The 19,794-nt window shown below is 47.0% G+C and overlaps 1 protein-coding gene across 1 annotated transcript in view; it reads right to left on the bottom strand.

Moving 5' to 3' along the window:
* The window catches only part of LOC486923 (deleted in malignant brain tumors 1 protein-like), a 123,015-nt gene that overhangs the window by 13,889 nt on the left and 89,332 nt on the right, over nt 1-19,794 (bottom strand). The window contains 18 exon segments of the mRNA XM_038577983.1: nt 753-785; nt 1,304-1,342; nt 2,146-2,187; nt 4,973-5,002; nt 6,747-6,791; nt 9,004-9,048; nt 9,739-9,768; nt 10,555-10,766; nt 11,308-11,350; nt 11,682-11,723; nt 12,597-12,647; nt 13,893-14,204; nt 14,855-15,072; nt 16,077-16,230; nt 16,839-16,865; nt 17,422-17,454; nt 18,288-18,599; nt 19,343-19,560. Coding sequence (XP_038433911.1) covers nt 753-785; nt 1,304-1,342; nt 2,146-2,187; nt 4,973-5,002; nt 6,747-6,791; nt 9,004-9,048; nt 9,739-9,768; nt 10,555-10,766; nt 11,308-11,350; nt 11,682-11,723; nt 12,597-12,647; nt 13,893-14,204; nt 14,855-15,072; nt 16,077-16,230; nt 16,839-16,865; nt 17,422-17,454; nt 18,288-18,599; nt 19,343-19,560 — 1,886 coding nt within the window.

Below are 19,794 nucleotides of genomic sequence, written 5' to 3'. Positions count from 1 at the left end.
CCAAGACCCAGACTGCAGGTAAGGAAGTGGGGTAGGTCCATTTGCCTCTGGTACTAAGAGATGCCCACCAACTAGTCCTTCCCAGTAACAAAGGCCATATTTTGGTGTCAAGTCTGGTGTTTTATTTAATTGCTTTAGTGCCTAGAGCAGGGGAGATCACCCTCTTTATTATCCTCCCCACAAATAAACCTCTAACCCTCTATTTGTAAAATTGTTCACCCTAAAGTCACATTAGGAACTCCTCAGGCGCAACCAGCATCACTCAAGATTATTGTACAAAAGTTACTTGTTACCGTGGTCAACTCTGTATCCCTCCAAATCTTGGCACAGAGCTTGGCACGTGACCATCCTCACTGAATGCTGGATGAACGTCTAAGGAGGATCAGTCAAAGCCATGGCTTGACTCTCCACCATTCTGCCAACACCCACACTGTGGTTGATCTCCAGAAAAACCCCCACCGTGGGCATTAGACCCCCCCTCAGTCAGTCCAGTGAATGAGTTGCTTTTGAGTTTGGGAATTGACTAAACTAATTTTCCCCTTGGCCCATGCATTTAGCTGGACTGTCTGTAATTCATTCATCATCGGGGGTACAGGGGTGGCCTATGCAAGTCAGGTCAATATAAACATATTTAAAAACTCTAGAGAATAAAATAATTTGATTAGGACATAAAAGATTGTATAATGAGCTCCCTGGAAAATCGAATAAGATAATTTATAGCAAGTAAGATGGATAGATAATATCAAAATTACCTGTTAAGGTGGTTACAGTAACACTAAAAGATTCTGAAAATAAGAAAAGGCAATTGGTCAAAACCTATCAAATTAATTGTTTTATAGTTAACTCATTTTTTTTCTCTCTGTCCCTGGAGCATAGAAATCAAGGACTTTATTTAATCAACAGATTTTGATTCATCCATCTCCTCTATGGCAGGCACTGCGCTAGATGCGGAAGTAAAATAATAAAGAAAGCTAGACATGGCTCCTGTTCTGTAAAAGTGCAGCTGTGACCAGCGCTATGAAGGAGAGACATGTGATGGTGAGAATCTATGACAGGTGATCTCACCTGGCCAGGAGTTCCCCTCACTATCTTCCCAAGAGGCACCACCACCACCTTGTGCCTGGCATAGGGTCTGGCCCAGACTGGGCACTCTGCTCAAAGACAGTGACAACCTGACACTCCTCCCCTCCTGACCCCCGCCCAGAGCTGCCCTGATTTTGGCCCTGGCGACATGGCACAGGCAGTCTTGCTGTCCCATCTGCCTACATTTGCAGTAGGGCATTACCAGGGCAGAGGGCATTACCAGGTGAAGAAGTCACTTCTGCTGAAGTAGAAATGATGCCTAAATAAGAAACACAAACAGGAAAGTCAGTCCGTGGATCGGAAAGTTCTCATGCATTTTCCAGTTCTGCCTCTTTTATGATCTCATTTACCTGCTTTCGTTATTGGAAAAATTAAAGTTTGAGGACTAGTTATTTCTTAAGCTCCTGAATAAGGGTTAAGGCATCCAGAATAAAACATGAGCCGTTATAGACGAACCCTCTCCTGAAGTGGAGCATGTTTCCCTGTTCTGTTCTTTTAAATAGAAGACATAGTCTAACCTGCATGATTCAGGCTCTTGAGGAAGAAACCACTGTTGTGCAGGGCTGTCATCCAGGGCATCTCAAAGGATGTTGAGGTTAGGGGGCATTTTGACTCCAAGTTGGAACATTTAGAAAGTCTGGTGACATTTAATGGGTTTCTGAACACTTCTCTGGCCATCAGACTATCTGTTAGCATTCCCTGCAAGTGCCACGGTGGCTGTTCTATGAGCAGCCCTTCCCCCTTCCTGTCCCCTTACCTCTCCCTATTTTGTTGTCTCTCATAATACACAGTCGGTGGGGAGACCAGAGAGCCAGTTGTTATGCGTGTGCAGGAAGTAAGAACAACAGGCTCTGTGACCACTCTCATGTGAGCTTGAATGTTGGGACCTACGCTTAGCTGTGTAGAGGCCCTCTGTGTCTGTTTCTGGATTCCAGTCTGTTTTCTAAGGAATTAATTCAGCCAAGTGACCCAAATAGTGTAGGTGTACTAGCCCGATAGAATTTCAACACAGCAATATCCCCGAAAGGCAGTAAGAGGACAAATCAGCAGAAAAGTTGTTACCAGTTGCAGGGACCGAATCTGTGGCTGAAATAGAGGCAGGGACTGTCAAAATAAGCACAATTTAAGGAGATTTTAATTAAATACCATCCTTGTCCATCAAGTTGATTGGTAAACAATTTTTTAATCACCCTTTTTACAAATTATGTTCCAGCTGTGTCCATATTTGATTATGCTCTGCTCCTATTTTGTTTTCCTATTCTCTGTATCATTAAGCTAAGGGAAATAAATAATGCAGAAGGTGGTATTTGGGTCTGGGACCCAAGAGACCTGGGCTCTAGTCCCTGCTCTTTGTGTAACCAAACATGTGACTTTGGACAAGTCCCTTTGCATCTCTCAGCTTCCGCTGCTGCAGCTGAAAGGCTAGTCCATGGACCAGCAGCATCTGTATCACCTTGTTAGAAATGCAAAGCCTCAGGACCCACCCCAGAACTACTGCAGAATCAGAGTCTGCATTAAAAAATTTCCAGGTGGGATTTGTTTCGACGTGGATGGAACTGGAGGGTATTATGTTGAGTGAAATAAGTCAATCGGAGAAGGACAAACATTATATGGTCTCATTCATTTGGGGAATATAAAAAATAGTGAAAGGGAAGAAATGGGAAAGGAGAAAAAAATGAGTGGGAAATATCAGAAAGGGAGACAGAACATGAGAGACTCCTAACTCTGGGAAACGAACAAAGGGTGGTAGAACAGGAGGTGGGCGGGGGGTGGGGGTGACTGGATGACGGGCCCTGAGTGGGGCACTTGATGGGATGAGCACTGGGTGTTATTCTATATGTTGGCAAATTGAACACCAATAAAAAAAAAATTTCCATGTGGGACGCCTGAATGGCTCAGTTAGTTAAACGTTGGACTCTTGGTTTTGGCTCAGGTCATGATCTCAGGGCTGTGAGATAGAGTACCACGTCAGGCTCTGTGCTCAGCAAGGAGTCTGCTTGAGCTTCTCTCTACCCTTCCTACTTGTACTCTGTTCTCTCTTTCTCTCCCTCTCTCTCTAAATAAATAAATAAATCTTTAAAAGGAAAAGATCTCCAGGTGATTTATATGCGTATTGAAGTTTGGGAGGCACCAAGCATTCAGATGGACATGAAATAATTGGCACAGGCCAGGAAGAAACCAAACAGCACTGCCCATGGAAAGGGTTCCTTTTCTACTCAACCCCAGGCAATTGGTGCCTTGCCAAAATTCATGCTAGCGCTTCCTACCCTCTGGGTTTTCCAAAAAAGCTTGAAATCTGGACTTTTATATGAAATTTCTCATTTTAAATATTAAAATCAGATTAAACATTGCAAAGGCAAAACTGTGTTGTCTGGGGCAGCCCGGGTGGCTCAGTGGTTTAGCGCTGCCTTCGGCCCAAGGCCTGAACCTGAAGACGCAGGATCGAGTCCAACTTCGGGCTCCCTGCATGGAGCCTGCTTCTCCCTCTGCCCCCCTCCCCCCGCCCCGTGTCTCTCATGAATAAATAAAATCTTTTAAAAAAACAAAAACAGAAAACTCTGTTGTCTGAATCAAAACCCCTCCCTGCATCAAAACTGGCCCATGGGCTGCCTGTTTGTGACTTCAGGTCTGAGCAGTCTCTATGGTTTCTTCCAAATCTTGAAAAAAAAATGCTAGATGGTGCCATGTTGAACTTGACCTTGCCTGAGAGAACGGGCAGCTGATTCTCACACATCCAACCACCAAGGAGAAATTGATTTCATTGTCTGATTTTCTTAGAGATCAGTTTCTCCCAAGCCTAGCAGAGGGCTCTGAAATTTTGGAAATATGTACCAGGAGCTATTGTCACAACTGTTTACCTTTAGAGAAAATTTGACTTGAATTTATTTGTTTTGAGACGGTGTTTCTCCAACTTACTTAGTCATATATTGATTAACTCAAGCCCTAAAATGATCCTCAGGGCCCCCAAGAGGGAAGTTTATAAAGCCACATGTGCTGCTTAAATTAGAGAGCCAGGTCAGACTCAGCAGATGGTAGTGCACACATGCTTAGTAGTGTGACTACCAAGTTCCCACCACTGTGTTCTTGCACCAGTGTATGCCGTCCAGGACAAGCTTCCTCCTCCTGTTCTCCAGAGTAAGGAAGAAAGGAGGCTCTGGAAGTTAAGGGGACTTGCTCACTATCGCCCAGTTGGTTAGGGCTAGAGTCAGAACATAAGCCAAGATTCTTGGGCTCCAAATTCTGTGATGCTGCATTTCTACTCCAAAGGTTTCAGTGGTCAAAGAAATTTGAGAAGTATTGGGTCCAGCCAAGTGTTAAAAAAAAAAAAAAAAGACACTTTACTATAGGGTTTGTTGAGACTTTAATGGGCTAACAGACTGTGAATCTTCAAGGGAGGGATGTGGTATTTCCCCAACTTATTTAGTCACGCAAATTATTTTTAAAAATTTGCACATGACCGGGGTGGTGTACTGTATTGTGAAGCACACACAGAGATGCGGTACTCTATTATTTTCTGACAATGCAGATTACAGGGATAGCTTTGCCCATGATGCCTGAAGTCCTGCGCTGTTAAAAGAATGAACTCATTGAATTCCCAAACGTGTGACTCTGAGGGAGGCTTATGTCACTATAACTTGATTTCAGAGATCTGCAGGTGCACCAATGGTCAAGAGCGCACGGTGGGCATCACAGTGTCCTCCATAAGGAAGGGATGCGAGCACTACCTGCCCCAGTTACTAAGCATTCAGTGAATGTGTGAGCACCTTGTGTTAGTTTGATGTGAGCTTGATATTTAGTTTCTGGTGATGTATAAACTTTAACCCTAACCATATGCAAAGCCATCCAGCCATCTGTGACTTGTCTAAAGCAAGAATGAAAATAAAATTACCAGGCGAAGTGGTCTCTTCTGAGGCTGATGCTGAAATTGTAAAACAAAGCCAAAACTGAAATCAGATAAACTCCAAACAAAAATCCCACCCACGAATGGAAAATTTAGAAGATATCTTTTTACTTGAAGCAATTATGCCTCAGATATACTAAAATTAGACACAAAAATGACTTCTGGAATGTGAAATTACAAATAAGAAAGGCTCTTGGGTGAGATTGAGTTGGAGCTAAGGCTGCACGAAGATGGACGTGAGAATTGTCTGTTGGTTCCCAGGACAGTATAATCTCCCTGCGTGGGTCAGGAAGGCTGCTTGTCTGATGCTCTGCAGAGTAAATATTTCCTAGGGTTTCGAAATATAGAAACCTTCCTAATTCTGACCTTAGGTTTCCAACACTGATTGCTCATTTTCATTGATCTAACTAGTTATACTAGTTATACCGCAGCACCGAGGTCTGAATACGAAAGGAGAGTGGCTCCTTAACATAATCAAGCATATTACAACTCTTGATTCAATATTGATTTACTTTCGTGAACAACCTATTGTGGTGGAAACACATAAATGATCTTGAACTGTCCCCCTGGTAAGGGAGCCCAATGAGGGCAGGATTTTTGCCTGCTGGGCTCACTTCTACATCTTCATGTGGAGTTGTGCTTGGTGCAGGGAAAGGGCTCAAGAAATATCTGTTAAATAAATAGATGAATTCACTGAATCCTATTAGTCTTGTCTTTGCTCCATAAAATGAAAGATATTATAAAGTGGGTGTTTCCATTTTGTCTGATTTGCTTTTGTAATTCTGGTTGTTTGGCAGCCTGAGATAGTGCACACGTGGGCTGAATTAAGAAAAGGAGAAAAGGAAACCATCTCATACCCCTGAGGCCCCAAGGTAATAGGATCAATGCTTTCACAAAGGGTCCAGGTGAGAAGGACTGGGTTTTGTTCATGGACCTCCCCCAAAGCAGCACCACAAAGGCAGCTTTAAGGCTCACGACATAATTTTAAGCCAAGGACCAGGAAGAGCGATTATCCCAGTAGGTGGATAATGGGGGATCTGGTAAATCCTTGAAGAGGCCAGACACTGAAAGCTCTAAAGTGAACTTATGAGTGTAGGTTCAAGCATTGGGTATATCAGCAAATTAAGAGAGGCAAGAAGGACCCAGAGGCTCCGGAGCCAAGGTTGAGAATGGATCTTAAGCAGGTGTTTGGAGGACCCCGATGGGACCCGAGCTTCCTCACTTTAATTTCCACGTTCCCCTAACCCCCCCCTTACTTCGGCAAGTAATTCTTAATAGGACTTTCCTGCAGTTTTTACCGCCACAAACCCCGAACTCCAGTACTCTATACCATCTCTCACTTCTTTTCCCAAGCCCCATAGGGAAAAGTCAAATTAGAGATTACAAATGCAGCAACTGGATTTTCCCAGCCTAGCTCTGATTTCAGATACTGTGTTTCCGAATTCCCATCTTTGCATCTGAAATAGGATAACTGCAAGGATAAGGATAGATATTGATTTTAGAACTGGGTCATTAAATGGCTAAGCAGCAGCATGGGAAGATTTCAAATTCAACTTTTCACTATTTTCTTTAGGCCAAACTCGTACAGTGGCCCAGATTCACAATTAGACAAATTTTAGAGGCAGAGACTAGACCAGGGGCCAGCTCTGCCCACAGCCTCTCCCTGCCCACAGCCTCTCCCCCGAAGCCTCACTGTAGCCTCAGGGAGCCCCCTAGAGCGTCAATAGTTAGCAAGCCCCGAGAGAAGCAGTAAAAGGATTACCGACTGTAGGAGTTGTTTCTGCTGGATCTGGGACGGCTTCAGTAGCTGAAAGAGAAAACCCAAAGCATTCACGTTAGCGTAGGTGCCCATCTGCAAAATGCTCCCACACACCAGCTGAGTGGGCACATGAACCCACATCTGTGCCAGTGTGTTGGTGCCGGCCGGCCCGGCAAAGGCAACTGCATTTCTAAGACCATCTTTCCCTCCGCTGGTGAGATTCTGGTTTATGGACACTAATCAGAAGCATCTATCTGACCTCTTCCAGGGAGGATCCATCGATAGCCACTCCGATCAGATCTGAAGCTACAAAATAGGACAGATGAGCATCTGATGCCATTTGACTCAGAGCTCTCATTGAGAGATACCACGACTCATTTGCAGCACCAAACGCTCACTTTATGGGCTAAAAATCAAAACTACCCAACAAAAGGGTAGGATAGAAATACTCTCACCTCCTCTGCATCTTCACCTGTCTGGGGACCTTGTTTCCCCCCAACCCTCTGAGGGGGGGTGGCTCTGGGCCGTGGGGTGGGAGTCACAGATACTCGCTGTGTACATCATTTAGTAGCAAAAGGTAACCAAGCAGGGTTTTTAAATGTTCATTCAGCTTTTTTAAGCGGTTGCATGAAATCATCCCTAATGGCAAGAAAAATCCCTATTCGGGCAATCAGCAAATCAGGAGAGCTGAGAAATACCTTCATGAGAAACTTAGGAGATTGTCACACAAAAATCATTCCTAGAAATTAAAAATTGTCTTGAGCAGGGGCATAACTTCTTGCTTGCCAGGCATGTTTTTGCTCATAGGATCCCTTCTCTTCTTAGGGCTCAGGGAACAGGCTGTGGTATCAGGCACACTTGAGGCTACTGTGACCGATGTCCTGGGTTAGCTGAACCTGAGGGGTTCCCATGACATGGGACTTCCAGTGCTACAACTGGGAATATTCCAGGCAAATGGGACGAGTTATTTTCATGACTTCAGACGCCGAGCCTTCCAGGGTTGGCCCTCTGGCAGATCTGACTCTGCTGCTTGGGGAGGGAACCATGTCTTGGGGAAAGGTCAGTTATCTGGGCAGACGGCCCAGCATCCTTGTTGCGTCCAGTTATGGACCGACAGGCCAAGGTGGTGGCACTGCCCAGGCTGCTCTCATTGCCCGGGCAACGCACATCATCCAGGAAGATGGGGCCTGAGCTGCCACCAAACAGACTACCTCTTGGGCCACCAGGGCCATTCCGCAGCCCAGGTGCCAGCACACCACCCATGCAGCGAGCAGGCCCCAGAGGGGGTCACACACCAGGTACTGCTGTAGAGGATCTCCATGCAGTCCTCACACCTGCTCCTCCTGGCTGCCCACTGCACCACCAGCAGGTCTGCAGGAGCCAAGGGCAGGAGGCTTGAGAAGGTTCCCTCGACTCTCAAATGAGACACTATTTCCAGTTAGAGAATTGTACCCCAGTCTGCAGCTTGCTGCCCTCTGCCCAGGCAGCCTGTGTCCATAAGGAGATGATACATGCAGAGGAGACCAAGTGGCTCCTTCTTGCTTCTGAAATTTAGCTCACCCTCTATAGTGTTTTTCACTCACTGAGCCATTTCTTTATGGGGATCGGGGCCACATGGTGGCTTCGTAGAAGACATACTTGAAAACAAGTTTCTGCTTTCTTCCTGTTTGGGGTGTCCTTTGTCATGTGGCTTCTCTCAAAATTCAAAACAGGTTCAGCGGAATGCCTGGAGTTTAGACTTCACATTTCTTACCCAGGTCTCTCGAAAAATGTTATAGACTTTTCAGAATGAAATTAATTTCACCTTACTTGAATTTTAAAAAGGATGGAGTATTTGTTGGAGGACGAGGGAAGAGGTTGGGGCTGGAAAACCGAGCAGGGGAAGAGGGGTGTTGCTCCTCCAAGAAGCTAAGATGCTGATGGACTGGAACTTGCCCCTCAGCCAAAAGCAGATTCTGAGCCCCAGAGATTGGGCTGGTTCATGGGATCCCCTTATAGAAGGGCCACCAAGAGCACTGTGTGCATCAGGGCCTTCCTATAGGCCTTTCAGTGATGCCACTGAGGGAGTGTGGGCGCCTGGCTCTCCTTGAAAAAGTCCCCACACGGGGACGGCCCAGCACATCACCAGCTTGCCTCCGATGAGCACAATTTTTATTCCTGACATCACCAGGGCCAGGAAAATTATGTTGGCTACATTTCTGTTGGCCGCAAAGGCCAGCCTAAGAAAAGAAGTCACAAAATGTAAAAATGGGAAAGATACCTATTGGTTGGAAAACATGTGGCTGTTCCCCAGGAGCTGAAGCATCTGTAAAAAGAAAACAGTCATCCTGAGTACATTCCAAACCAATGATGCGATTGCATAATTGTCTCAACACCATCTACCTCACATGCATGAGTTTGTTTGCCCTTAAACAATTCTGTCCAATCTCCAATCGAATTGTTAGTACTTAAAATTTGATGGTAGCTCATACATGTGTACATATTATTCTGGTGAAGAGGAAGACAATAAAAGAAATAAAGGGGATGTTGGGATTGTGAAGGTATGGCCCCTTTGGCCCAGGGAGCTTCTCAGAACCACAGAGTTCAGCAGCAGCAGCATCCAGGGCCTAGGTGGGGTTGCAGGTGGGGCCTGGAAATGTCTACCACCAGGCCCACCTGCCCTCAGAGCCTCCTGCCTTCTCTGGCTTGCCACAACCTCTGTTGCATCAGCCACCCCTTTGGGTCAGGAGCCGGCGTCTCAGTCCTGTTGACATGCAGGTCTCATTTATGGGAAAGATGCCATCAAACCCGTTAAAACCCAGAACAGCTTTCCCTCTGGGGACAGAGTAGGGCCCCTTGGGAATGGGAAACAGCTCTGGGACTTCAGCTTCTGGGAAAGGTCGGGAGCTAAGGGCATTGTCAGGGAAAGTGAAGGGTAGGGAGAGAGACCTAGTGTGGGGACCCTTGCTCTGGGTGGCTCGTCACCAATCAGCAGATAAAATGGATGTGAACTCACAGATACCTGGATGTCCAGCAGCTGAAGAATCTGCAGAGATAAAGGAAACGTGAGGGTGGTTTAATAATAGAAATGAGCTGGAGCCCTTGTGTGGCACAGCCTGTGAAGCATCCAACACCTATTCTTGGCTCAGATCGTGATCTCAGGGTCGTGAGATCAAGCCCCGTGTCTACACTGAGCATGGAGCCTGCTTGAGATTCTCTCTCCCTCTCCCTCTGCCCTTCCCCTCTGCTCTCTTTCTCTTTCTCTCTCTCTCTAAAATAAGTGAACAAATAAATAAAATCTTTTAAAAAATAATAGAAATGAGGGCAGTTGAATGGTTCAAAGATCGTTGTCTCAGTTTAAATGCCACTCAACGAGGTGGTGTAAACATTTGTGCTTACACATCTGGGGCTGTCCCCTCTGGCTTTGTTCAGCCAGGCCCAAAACTCTGAGATAGTGATTCTGAAAGAATTTGCCTTAGTAACTAAAATACCACCACCAACAAAAGAGTTAACATGTTGTGCGTTCATCGTGCGTCATTGGCTTGACTAAGTGTTGTACGAGGAGGAGTACCGCATTTAATCTTCCGACAAGTTTAGGAGATTAAGTACCACTACTTTCTCTAGTTTGCAACGGATTAACCTTTACAGTCACTCGGGTTGAATGGGGCCCTCCCATACCTTAAGCAGCTGGCAACTTTTTCAGAGTCGGAACAGAAATCAGTCCTGGACATGGAGAAGCTTAAGGCGTGAAGACGTTTCCAAAGTCCATCTGCAAATTTCTAGGCTTGGCCCAGACAGCTCCGTGACCGGCCCGGAGGGGACCTGTGCCCACCTGAGCAGATGACACCAGCGTCTGGTGGTGGTCCCAGTTGTGTGTGAGCCGGCCTCTGGGAGGGCACTGCCCCAGGGAGGACTCGCTTCCAGGGCAGTTGACATCGTCCGGGAAGATTGCCTGATACACGGCCGCAGCTGGCTTCCAGAAGGGCGGACACAGCCAGGACACAGCCAGGACACAGCGTGCTGTCTGCAGACCTCGTGGGCATCCTCTAGGGACCAGCTGTCCTCACACACCGTGCCCCAGGTGTCAGCGTAGTAGACTTCCACTCGGCCTTCACGCCTGCTTGACCCATTCATCAGCCGCAGGCCCAGAACTTGGTGGACCTCCGTCAAGGCTCATCCGAAAGGCCGCCAGCGGGGCCAGCACTTCTTGGAAATTGTCCACTGATAATCAGTGATAACAAATCTACTCTCCTCTCCACTTCATTCACTCATTTATTTTTGCCTTGAGTGTTACTGGGTTTCCAAAGGTTGCAGTTGCTTAACAGATGGTTTTTGCTCCTTAGCCGCTGGCTCAGACCCGCCTCACTGTATACAGCTGCTTCTGCTCTTCTACTGTGTCTTGTGAAGTCTTTGCCGAATTTTTCATGAGAAGCTAACATGCACATACCAATTCGTGTGTGTGTGTGTGTGTGTGTGTGTAATATTCTCTGTGTCCCCTTGCACACATTGATCAACTGACAATAACAATGGCTCCCATCTATCAGGTGCCACCACCCATGTGCGGACATTCCAGGCTGCCCCTCACGGTGGAAGGGCGGTGTTGCAGAAGGGAACAGAAACCGGGTATGCTCAGAACACAGCCAAGGACAACTCATGGTGGGAGTTGGCAGGGAAGGGGGAGATCTGGAGTGAGCGGGCCACCCTCAGCCCTCCAGACCAGTCCCCAGAAGCCATTCTTGCATCTCGAAGCTTCTTGTCACTCACTCTCCAACCACAGATTTTCTAGGCGAACCCAGGCATCCTCAGTCCTCCCTCCAGCAGCAGCCACCTGTGCACCTGCCTGAGGCTGTGGAGGAAAGTTTCCAGCCGGAATGCTTTTGCCCACAGCAGTCACACTGGAGTGTTTCTGAACTAAAGCACGAGTCAAGGAAGGCAGCGGAGGACGGGGGAAGAGCTTACCTGCTGATGTGGGCACCTCTGTCAGCTTCTTCAGGAAAGATGCTGAGAATAGAGGGAAACACAAAAGAAGACCAGGATACAACATCTCAAGTGTCAAACATGTTTACCTCTCAGTGAACTGGTGGTGGGCCCTCCGCCTTGTGGGTCATGTACAGTTTCTGATTCTAGGTTGATTCCCTTCCACAGTCCTTGCTGGGTAGGGGGGTGCCTTCCATTGGCCAGGTGGTGTGTGCACCCAGAGGAGAGGCAGCTGATGCACACTCCAGAAAATCAGAGCACAGGGGTTGATCATTTTCATTTTTTAAGCAGATAGATGTTAAGGAAAGCATCCCCAAGCATTTGGGGGTCACTGCTGTTCAGTATAACCTACCCTGGTGCTTCCTTTGAAGGTTTGAGGTCTTTTCTTTTTCCTAACTCCTCTGCATATTGCATTTTACTCTTAAAGACTCTGCCACAGACGGGCTGCTGACCTAATTTACAATGTGACAACTAGTGAGCCGGTCACAGAGTCACAAAGACCAAGTCATGCATTCCGTTCCTTCATTCTTTGTAATGCTGTCAGGTAGAAAGCAGGACGTAGAGAGATGAATCCTGGTGGTGCGTGGAAGGAGCCGGCTGCCCCTAGATCGTGTGCCCACACGTCAGGCACTGCTCCAGCCATGCTACACAGAGAGAGCACCGAGTCTCCACATGGATTTAGGAGGCAAATGCTATTATCCTCCTCCTCCTCCTTAGCTACAGGAGGAACTCGGGATACAAGCTCGTTCGGAGATTTATTTGAGATCCCACAGTTCATAAGTAATGAAGCCAGGATGACAGATCCAGGGCATTGGGCCCCTAAACCATTGCCCTACTATCTAGGGTGACTTTGCCAAGAGAAGTTACAGTTCCTCAATCAAGAACAACCGAAATTACCTGAAGTTGGGTAACTCGTAGCAGATGATGGTGCTGAGGAAGGCAGGGAGGCTAGGAGAGACATAAATCAAAAAGTGAGCGTAGGTCATGTCCTTTCATTCTTCTCAAGCCCAAGAGGTTGATCTGCTTATTTGAAATGGAAAGGTCCATGTGTTGTTCTGGGGAGAAACTGCCCCCAATCTGGGCCCATGAGAATGGCCCTGAGTCGCCATGATTACAACCACCAGATGTCCTGGGTCACCTTGTTCATTCCCATCCAGCTGCTGGACATCCCAATGTCTTTCCCACCCGTGCCCCCTCCCCAAACTGTGGCCACAGTGATGGTTGCCTTATGTGGAGTGCCTATCTTTCCAGTCAGTTTGGTTTTGTAATTCTTCCTGTGTATGTGGGTCTTGCCTCCCAGAGTACACGTCAGTTCGCAAAGCACAGAACTATATGCTCCTTAGGCCTCCAGCCCTGTCCTCAGATGTCATACTCAGCATTTGACTTCAGCTCCTACTTTACTTCAACACTGACTCTGCCCCTTGACTTCTCTCTTCGTCTCTCAGAAGCTTCCAGTACCCCTACACTACTTGCTCTTTCATCCTCTGGTCATTGTGGCCTGGTCTAGTCGATAAACCACTTTGGCTCTCCTCAGGCAAACCCAGAAGGATGCAGAGATAACTGGGGGCTTTTCACTCTAAGTACTGAATTTATTTGCAGAAACTCAACTGGGATAAAACTGAAAGAACAGCAGCCCTGGGTTGGGACCTGGGCTCCCAGCTCTGTGACTTTAAGAGCCATCTCTCTGTCAACTGGCCAACAGGTGGGATGAACCAAAGAGACATTTCCCAGAGGCATGACTCATCGCTGGTGGGATGTTAGATAATTTGAGATGGCGCATCTTCTATTTTAAGACTTACATATTTTTATAGCATGATAATTCAAAATTTTAAATTGAGTTCCATTCCAGTTAAGGATATTTTCAGATATGCAACAGGCATAAATTGATCAGATTAGATAGTTGTTTAATTTTTTTTAACATTTTAACATTGTTTTATTGCCACTGGGTCTATTGGTATGGATTGCCTGTTTATGGTAAGCGATCCCGCCTGTCCGTGTGTGGCGGGATATGGAACTTCCTTGTAAAATGATTTCATGTACATGAAAGAAGAAGAGGCCACCTAAAAGGAAGTATTAGGGAGAGTTCAGTGTGGGTGGTAGGTGGGCAGAAACCATGCAGGGGGATCCCCTCCTGCTCTGAGCACAGTCAGCAATGCCATGTCGCCCACCTGCTTGTGTCAGAATCAGACCCACCTGAGCAGATGACGCTGGCATCTTCGTGGTGGCCACAGTTGTGGGAGAACCAGTCACTGTGCAGGCACTGCCACAGCGTGGCTTCCGTGCCGACACACTGCACGTCGTCCAGGGCAATGGGGCCCAGGCCTTGGTGGAAATGCGCCCTGCCGGGGGCCGACACCGCCCAGCCACAGGACAGCTGCCGGCACACCACCTGGGCATCACGCAGGTCCCAGCTGTCGTCACACACTGTCCCCCAGGTGCCGTTGTAGTGCAGCTCCACGCGGCCCTCACACTGGTGGCTGCCGCCGGCCAGCCTGAGGGCTACATCTGGGAAAGGCAGGCACGCCTGGGTCATGTTCTGGGCACCCCTCCCCTTTGTCCCTGCCTTCGAGAAAGGACCTGGTCATTTCCTGGGAGTTGACCAGCTTTCGGGGGCTCTTCTGTCTGACGTGGGGAGCCACCGAGGGTTAAAGTGGGCTGCCAAGGGTGCTTTGGGCTCCATCTCTCACAACAATGTGACTTTTTGAGAGCTGTTTTTAAAAGCCTTTCCCCCACACAGGATTTTCTGCTTGACAGAGGCAAAAGGAGGCCTCCGAGAGCCCTGGGTTGAGGTGGGCAGCCCCAGGCATGCTGACCTAGTTGTGGCCACTCTGGGTGGGCAATATTTGGAAGCAGGGGTAAAGAGACTACAGATGTGTTTTGAATGAAACAGGCTCAGAGACAGCATCAGGAACCCTAACCCTAACCCTAACCTGAGACCCCTCTTGGGTGCTGTGTGACAAGCTGTAGTATCAGAAGATGTGCATGGATGTGCTGCTCCACAGCCGTGTTGGGTGTTCAATCACTTCCCTCAGTCAGATCTCAGGGGTAAGTGAAGGAATGGGGTGACCCCCTGGCACCCTGGGGGTCATAGTTGGCCACCCACTGTTGCCGTCATCACCAGGCAGGGCTGGTGCCAAAATGACCAAAGGACCTACCGGTATTGTTCTCGTCTTGCACAAAAGACTTGTAGGATGCATAAAAGCCCATGTTGGTGACGATAGCATCGCTGTGGAAGACCACTGTCAAGCGATTTGAGGAGGAGGTGAATACTGGGGTTGTGCCAGAACAGAACTTGCCCAGAGAAAAGGATTCATTCTGCGGCCCGTCAAAGATTTCAATGAAGTCATATGGACAGCTGTAGAAGTTCTCCAACCTGTGAAGTAAGCGATATCATTCAGATGCCATCCGCTGGGGTTTCCCCTCCACCAAGCACTGCACAGATTGGTTCAGGAAGGGAAGGTTCTGGAAGAGCCACCTGAAGCTTCCATCTTCTCACACAGCTCGGAGGGAAATAGGACCCTGCTGACATGCAATATGTATCTTCCTGTTTATAAAAATCTTTCAGTTTATAAAGTTTCCATTTAATTGCATTTCCTGAACATGCATGATAAGCCCAAAGAACAGAATTTAAATTGTATTGACAGGTATTTGGTGAAAAGTGAAGTTTTCTCCTACCCCTGACTAGTCCCTCTTGCTTCACAGAAGCTTCTTAGAAACAGTCACTATAAATGGTTTATTTCTTTCCAGATCGAGTCTAAGCACAGATGACAGCTGCTGGCCTGTTGTCTGAGGCTTTTTCTGCAGATCATCCCAAGGCAATCCCCCATAGGTGTGTGATGGACCCAAACCTGTTTAAGTGGCCCCCTATTGATGGACACTTAGATGGTTTCCAATCTAGTGCTCCTATAAGAGTACTGCCATTGGGGATCCCTGGGCGGTTCAGTGGTTTAGCACCTGCCTTCAGCCCAGGACATGATCCTGGAGTCCCGGGATCAAGTCCCACATCAGGCTCCCTGCATGGGGCTTGCTTCTCTCCCTGCTTGTGTGTCTGCCCCACCCCACCCCCGTCTCTCATGAAAAAATAAATAAAATATTTTTTAAAATCTTAAAAAAAAAAAGAGTGCTATCATCATCCCCTGTGCACAAGACTTTATCAGTAGACTGATTTTCTGGAACTAGAATAGCTGCATTAAGACTTTTGCCTTCAAAATTTTGATCGTTACTGAACAGGCCTCCAAGGCCTTCCTCACTTTTGAGAACTAACTATGGAAGGTGGGTCTGATTGATTTGTTTGTTCAATTTTTTATTGGTGGGGGTAGGGGAGGTGGGCAGGGTCACTGTGCCTATAACTGAGCAACGTGGGAAACAGCTACTCACTTCACCACTTCAAATGTGAGCTTGATATGAGCCCTGGGATCCACGTGTATGTCCCAGGTGCACACCACATTTATAGGGTATTTTTTAGGATACCAAGGACTGGAGAAGGAGCCTGAATTATTTGTGAGCAGGCCGCCACAATGGAAGTTTTCATCTGCAAGAAACAGCCAAGAAACCTTGTCAGAGAGAAGCACTGACCTGTGCTTGTGTCTTCAGAGGGGTCAGAGGGCACAGGGAGTGGTAGTGAGGGAGATTTATTCCAGGGGTGCTTTGCCTGGTAATGAGGCTGGCTTTGGGGGTCTCCTCTGGGTTTCTGATGCTGTTCTTTGTCAGATAAGACTATTACACCTATCCCATCAAGCTTACAGGAGAAATGACAGTGATTTATGGTTGACAGGGCTTCTGGACCCATATGCACAGGGAGGTCTGAGCATATGTTTTAATGAAAAGATACAAGGACATTGCAAGCCTGAGTGTCCTTTCTCAGTCCATGTCACACTGGCTGGGTATAAAACCACTCATGATGAAAGATCCCTTGTATTATATACAAATCCCAGCTAAAGTCAGCACCAATGGCATGTAAAGCATCCATTTTAAGGCTGAAATCCTGCATTTGGTGTGACATTTAAGTTACAGTCTTCTCTGTGCTGCAGCTTCTTAAGTGTAAAAGGAAGGGAGCATCCATCTAGCTGCTGGAAGCACTAACAGTGAAAATCAGGCAAATATAAAACCACACGAAGGGTTTAAGTGAAGCTGACATACCTGTAGCTGCGTTGTCACCAGTTGAGTCTGTGAAAATACACAGAGGAAAAAAAAATACTGTGAGCAAGGACTTTTATCCAGGATACTCCCCTAAAATACTAAAAAACAGTAACACTCAAAGCTGTGACTTCTCTGTACCCTACTGGACATTGGTGAGTGGCTCTTTAAGAGTTGGGAGGACTGCACACTGAGTGTGTGGCTAGGAGTAGTTTGATACAACTCGTTGAGGGCTGACCTGGGGTTCCCATCTCCTTGCTCTCTGCAGCATCTGTGGCATGATCATCCCTGCAAGCAGCTAGCCCTCTGTCGTGGCATGTGCTGACTCATGGCACCCCTGGGACCCAGATACTATGTTTCTGGTGAACCTGAACTCTACCCTCCAGCTCTCTCCCTGCCCTCTGCAGGCTCCCAGCCCCACCGATATGTCAACACTAATGGGATCTGTCATTCTTGTTCATTAGCAACAGAAGGTTTATGCAGTCAACCAGCTGTGCCCTGATTACAGTATTAATGAGGAGCCAGGATCACATATATCACTCAGAGGCCAGCTAAGCAGTTGAAATGTATGGAAGAGCAACCATACCTGTTGGTCCTACTTTCAGACTGCCATCAACACCTACTCAAAGACCAAAAGAAAGAATGAGGAAGATGGTCATGTGATTCACAAAAGAAAATCAGGTGTTCTTTATTTTTATATTTTTTTAAAGGATCAAACACATGCTTTATGGGCAGTTGGGAGTGTAGCATCAAAACCCGTCAATGTTGGTTAAAGATTGGCAGCCTACATCAGGGCCTCCTAGGTGAGGGGGCACACTCTGCTTGTCTGCTTTTTATCTAATTGCTGGAAATACTAAAATTGAAGGCAAATAAAAAATATGGTATTTATTTACTTTTGGTCAGTAATGGGGCTGGAGGAGCCTTTAGTAACTAATTTAAGCTCAGACTTTTATACAGTACTTTGGAGGTGATACTTAGCAGAATATGGATCACATGATGTGTGATCTTGGATATGCTTCTGTGTCCTCATGAATAAGATGAGAATGTAATAATCTCTCTTAATAGAGATTGTGAAGATCAAATGAGAGTATGAATGCACTGGTTTTTGCATCGAGCCTGGAACACGTTAAGCACTCTTTGGAAGCCAGTTAACATTGCTCTGTGGGGGAGAGTGGACTGTCCCCAACATATGCCATAGATATGGCATATCTATCCAGGAATGGGATGTCTGATGATACAAATCCTCTAATTATCACAAGTTTTAATGGTGGTGGGGACCCTTAAACATTTTACAGAAGGAAAACCAACTCTTAAACAAATTGACTTAAAAAGATGGCTTGAAGCCCTGGATTCCTTTCTGAGTCACTGTTGCTGGCATTGACTTCTCCCTTTCCAGGGTCTGCTAATGGGTGAGACTTGCTCTGATGTGTGCTGTGCCCTATGGGGGCTCACCTGAGCAGATGACACTGGCATCCTTGTGGTGCCCACAGTTGTGGGAGAACCATCCATTGTGTGTGCATTGCCACACCTTGGCTTCATTCCCTTTACACTGAACATCATCCAGCATGATGTGGCCAGTGCCTCCATCAAAGTAGCTTTGACCTGGGGCTGATAAGGCCTCACCACAGCCGAGCTGCTGGCACACTACCTTGGCGTCTGTCATGTCCCAGTTGTCATCGCACACTGTGCCCCAGGTACCATTGTAGAGGACCTCCACCCGGCCCTCACACTTGTGACTGCCATTCACCAGTCTCAGGGACGCACCTGGGGGACAGGAAAACAGGGGCTTCTGAGCTGTGGTGCTGTCTCCAAAACCGTAGGACCTTCTGCAGTTACAGGATGCCCGGCACGAGGGCACATTTTTTTCCATGTTAGGCTATCGAACTCTAGGTCAGGTGGCTTTATGTCCAATTTATCTGGAATAGTCCTGTTTTACAATAGTTGCAAATCACATCTACCTGTTAATTATTTTAGAGTTCCTTTTAAACTCTCAAAAACATCCTGATTGGAGGATAAATTGCATGGTCACCCTAAGCATAATTCATTGAGAGCCCTAGAATGTTCCCAATGTCCTGCTGTAGAACCTAAAAGGTCTGTATATATGTTCTAGATTGTTTTTGTATGGAATTCAGCTGGGATCCTGTGGGCTGGTAGTTGCAGTTTGAGGTAGGTTTGTTGTAGAAGGATCGCCCACCGCATCCTCCCTTCCTCTGGAAAAGGAAGACCATCATTTTGGTCGTCTGTCTATAGACACAGTCAACGTAAGATATGAGATTCAGCATCTGTTGCTTTAGCCAGGATGTTTCAGTGGTAAAAAAAATGATGCCAAATGGCAGAGCCAAGTGACGGGTCAGCCAGAGGCTGCTAGTGTCAGAGTGGATGTCATTCAGGATGTCATTAATGACAGCAGACTCCACAGGTCAGATTTAGAAACCATCTCCTCCCTTAAAGGGGAAGGACACAAATTAGATCTAATTTCCCTCCAAGGTACCTATCAAGATACCTACCATTCTCTCTTTTATCTTGCTGAATGGCATTGTACAGAGCATAAAACCCTGTGTTGGTGATCATAGCATCACTTCTGAACACCACGGTCATGATGTTTGAAGAGGAGAGGAATGTGAGCTCTGTCCCAGCACAAAATCTGCCCACGGAGAGTGAGGCAACTTGCCATCCGTCGAACACTTCAATAAAGTCATAAGGGCACCCATAGATGTCCTCTAATCTGAGGAGGTAAAGGCACAGTAAATCTCCCAAGGAAATCTGCAGAAATGCCTTAAATAAAATCATCATTTGCATCATAACCAGCCAGAAATTGCAATCATCCCTGCTGTTGCCTTCCAACCACAGGTCCCACTAGTGGACTTGACCCCTTACCTATAGCTTGAATTTTCCTTCCTGTCTTTCCCTATGGACACTGGCCCAGGTCAGTCAGCGTTTCTCTGTGTCTTAGCTGCCG

The sequence above is a fragment of the Canis lupus genome, chromosome 28 (genome assembly GCF_011100685.1).
Source record: "Canis lupus familiaris isolate Mischka breed German Shepherd chromosome 28, alternate assembly UU_Cfam_GSD_1.0, whole genome shotgun sequence".
In the NCBI taxonomy this organism is placed as follows: domain Eukaryota; kingdom Metazoa; phylum Chordata; class Mammalia; order Carnivora; family Canidae; genus Canis; species Canis lupus.
This window is presented reverse-complemented; position numbering and strand designations above follow the sequence as displayed.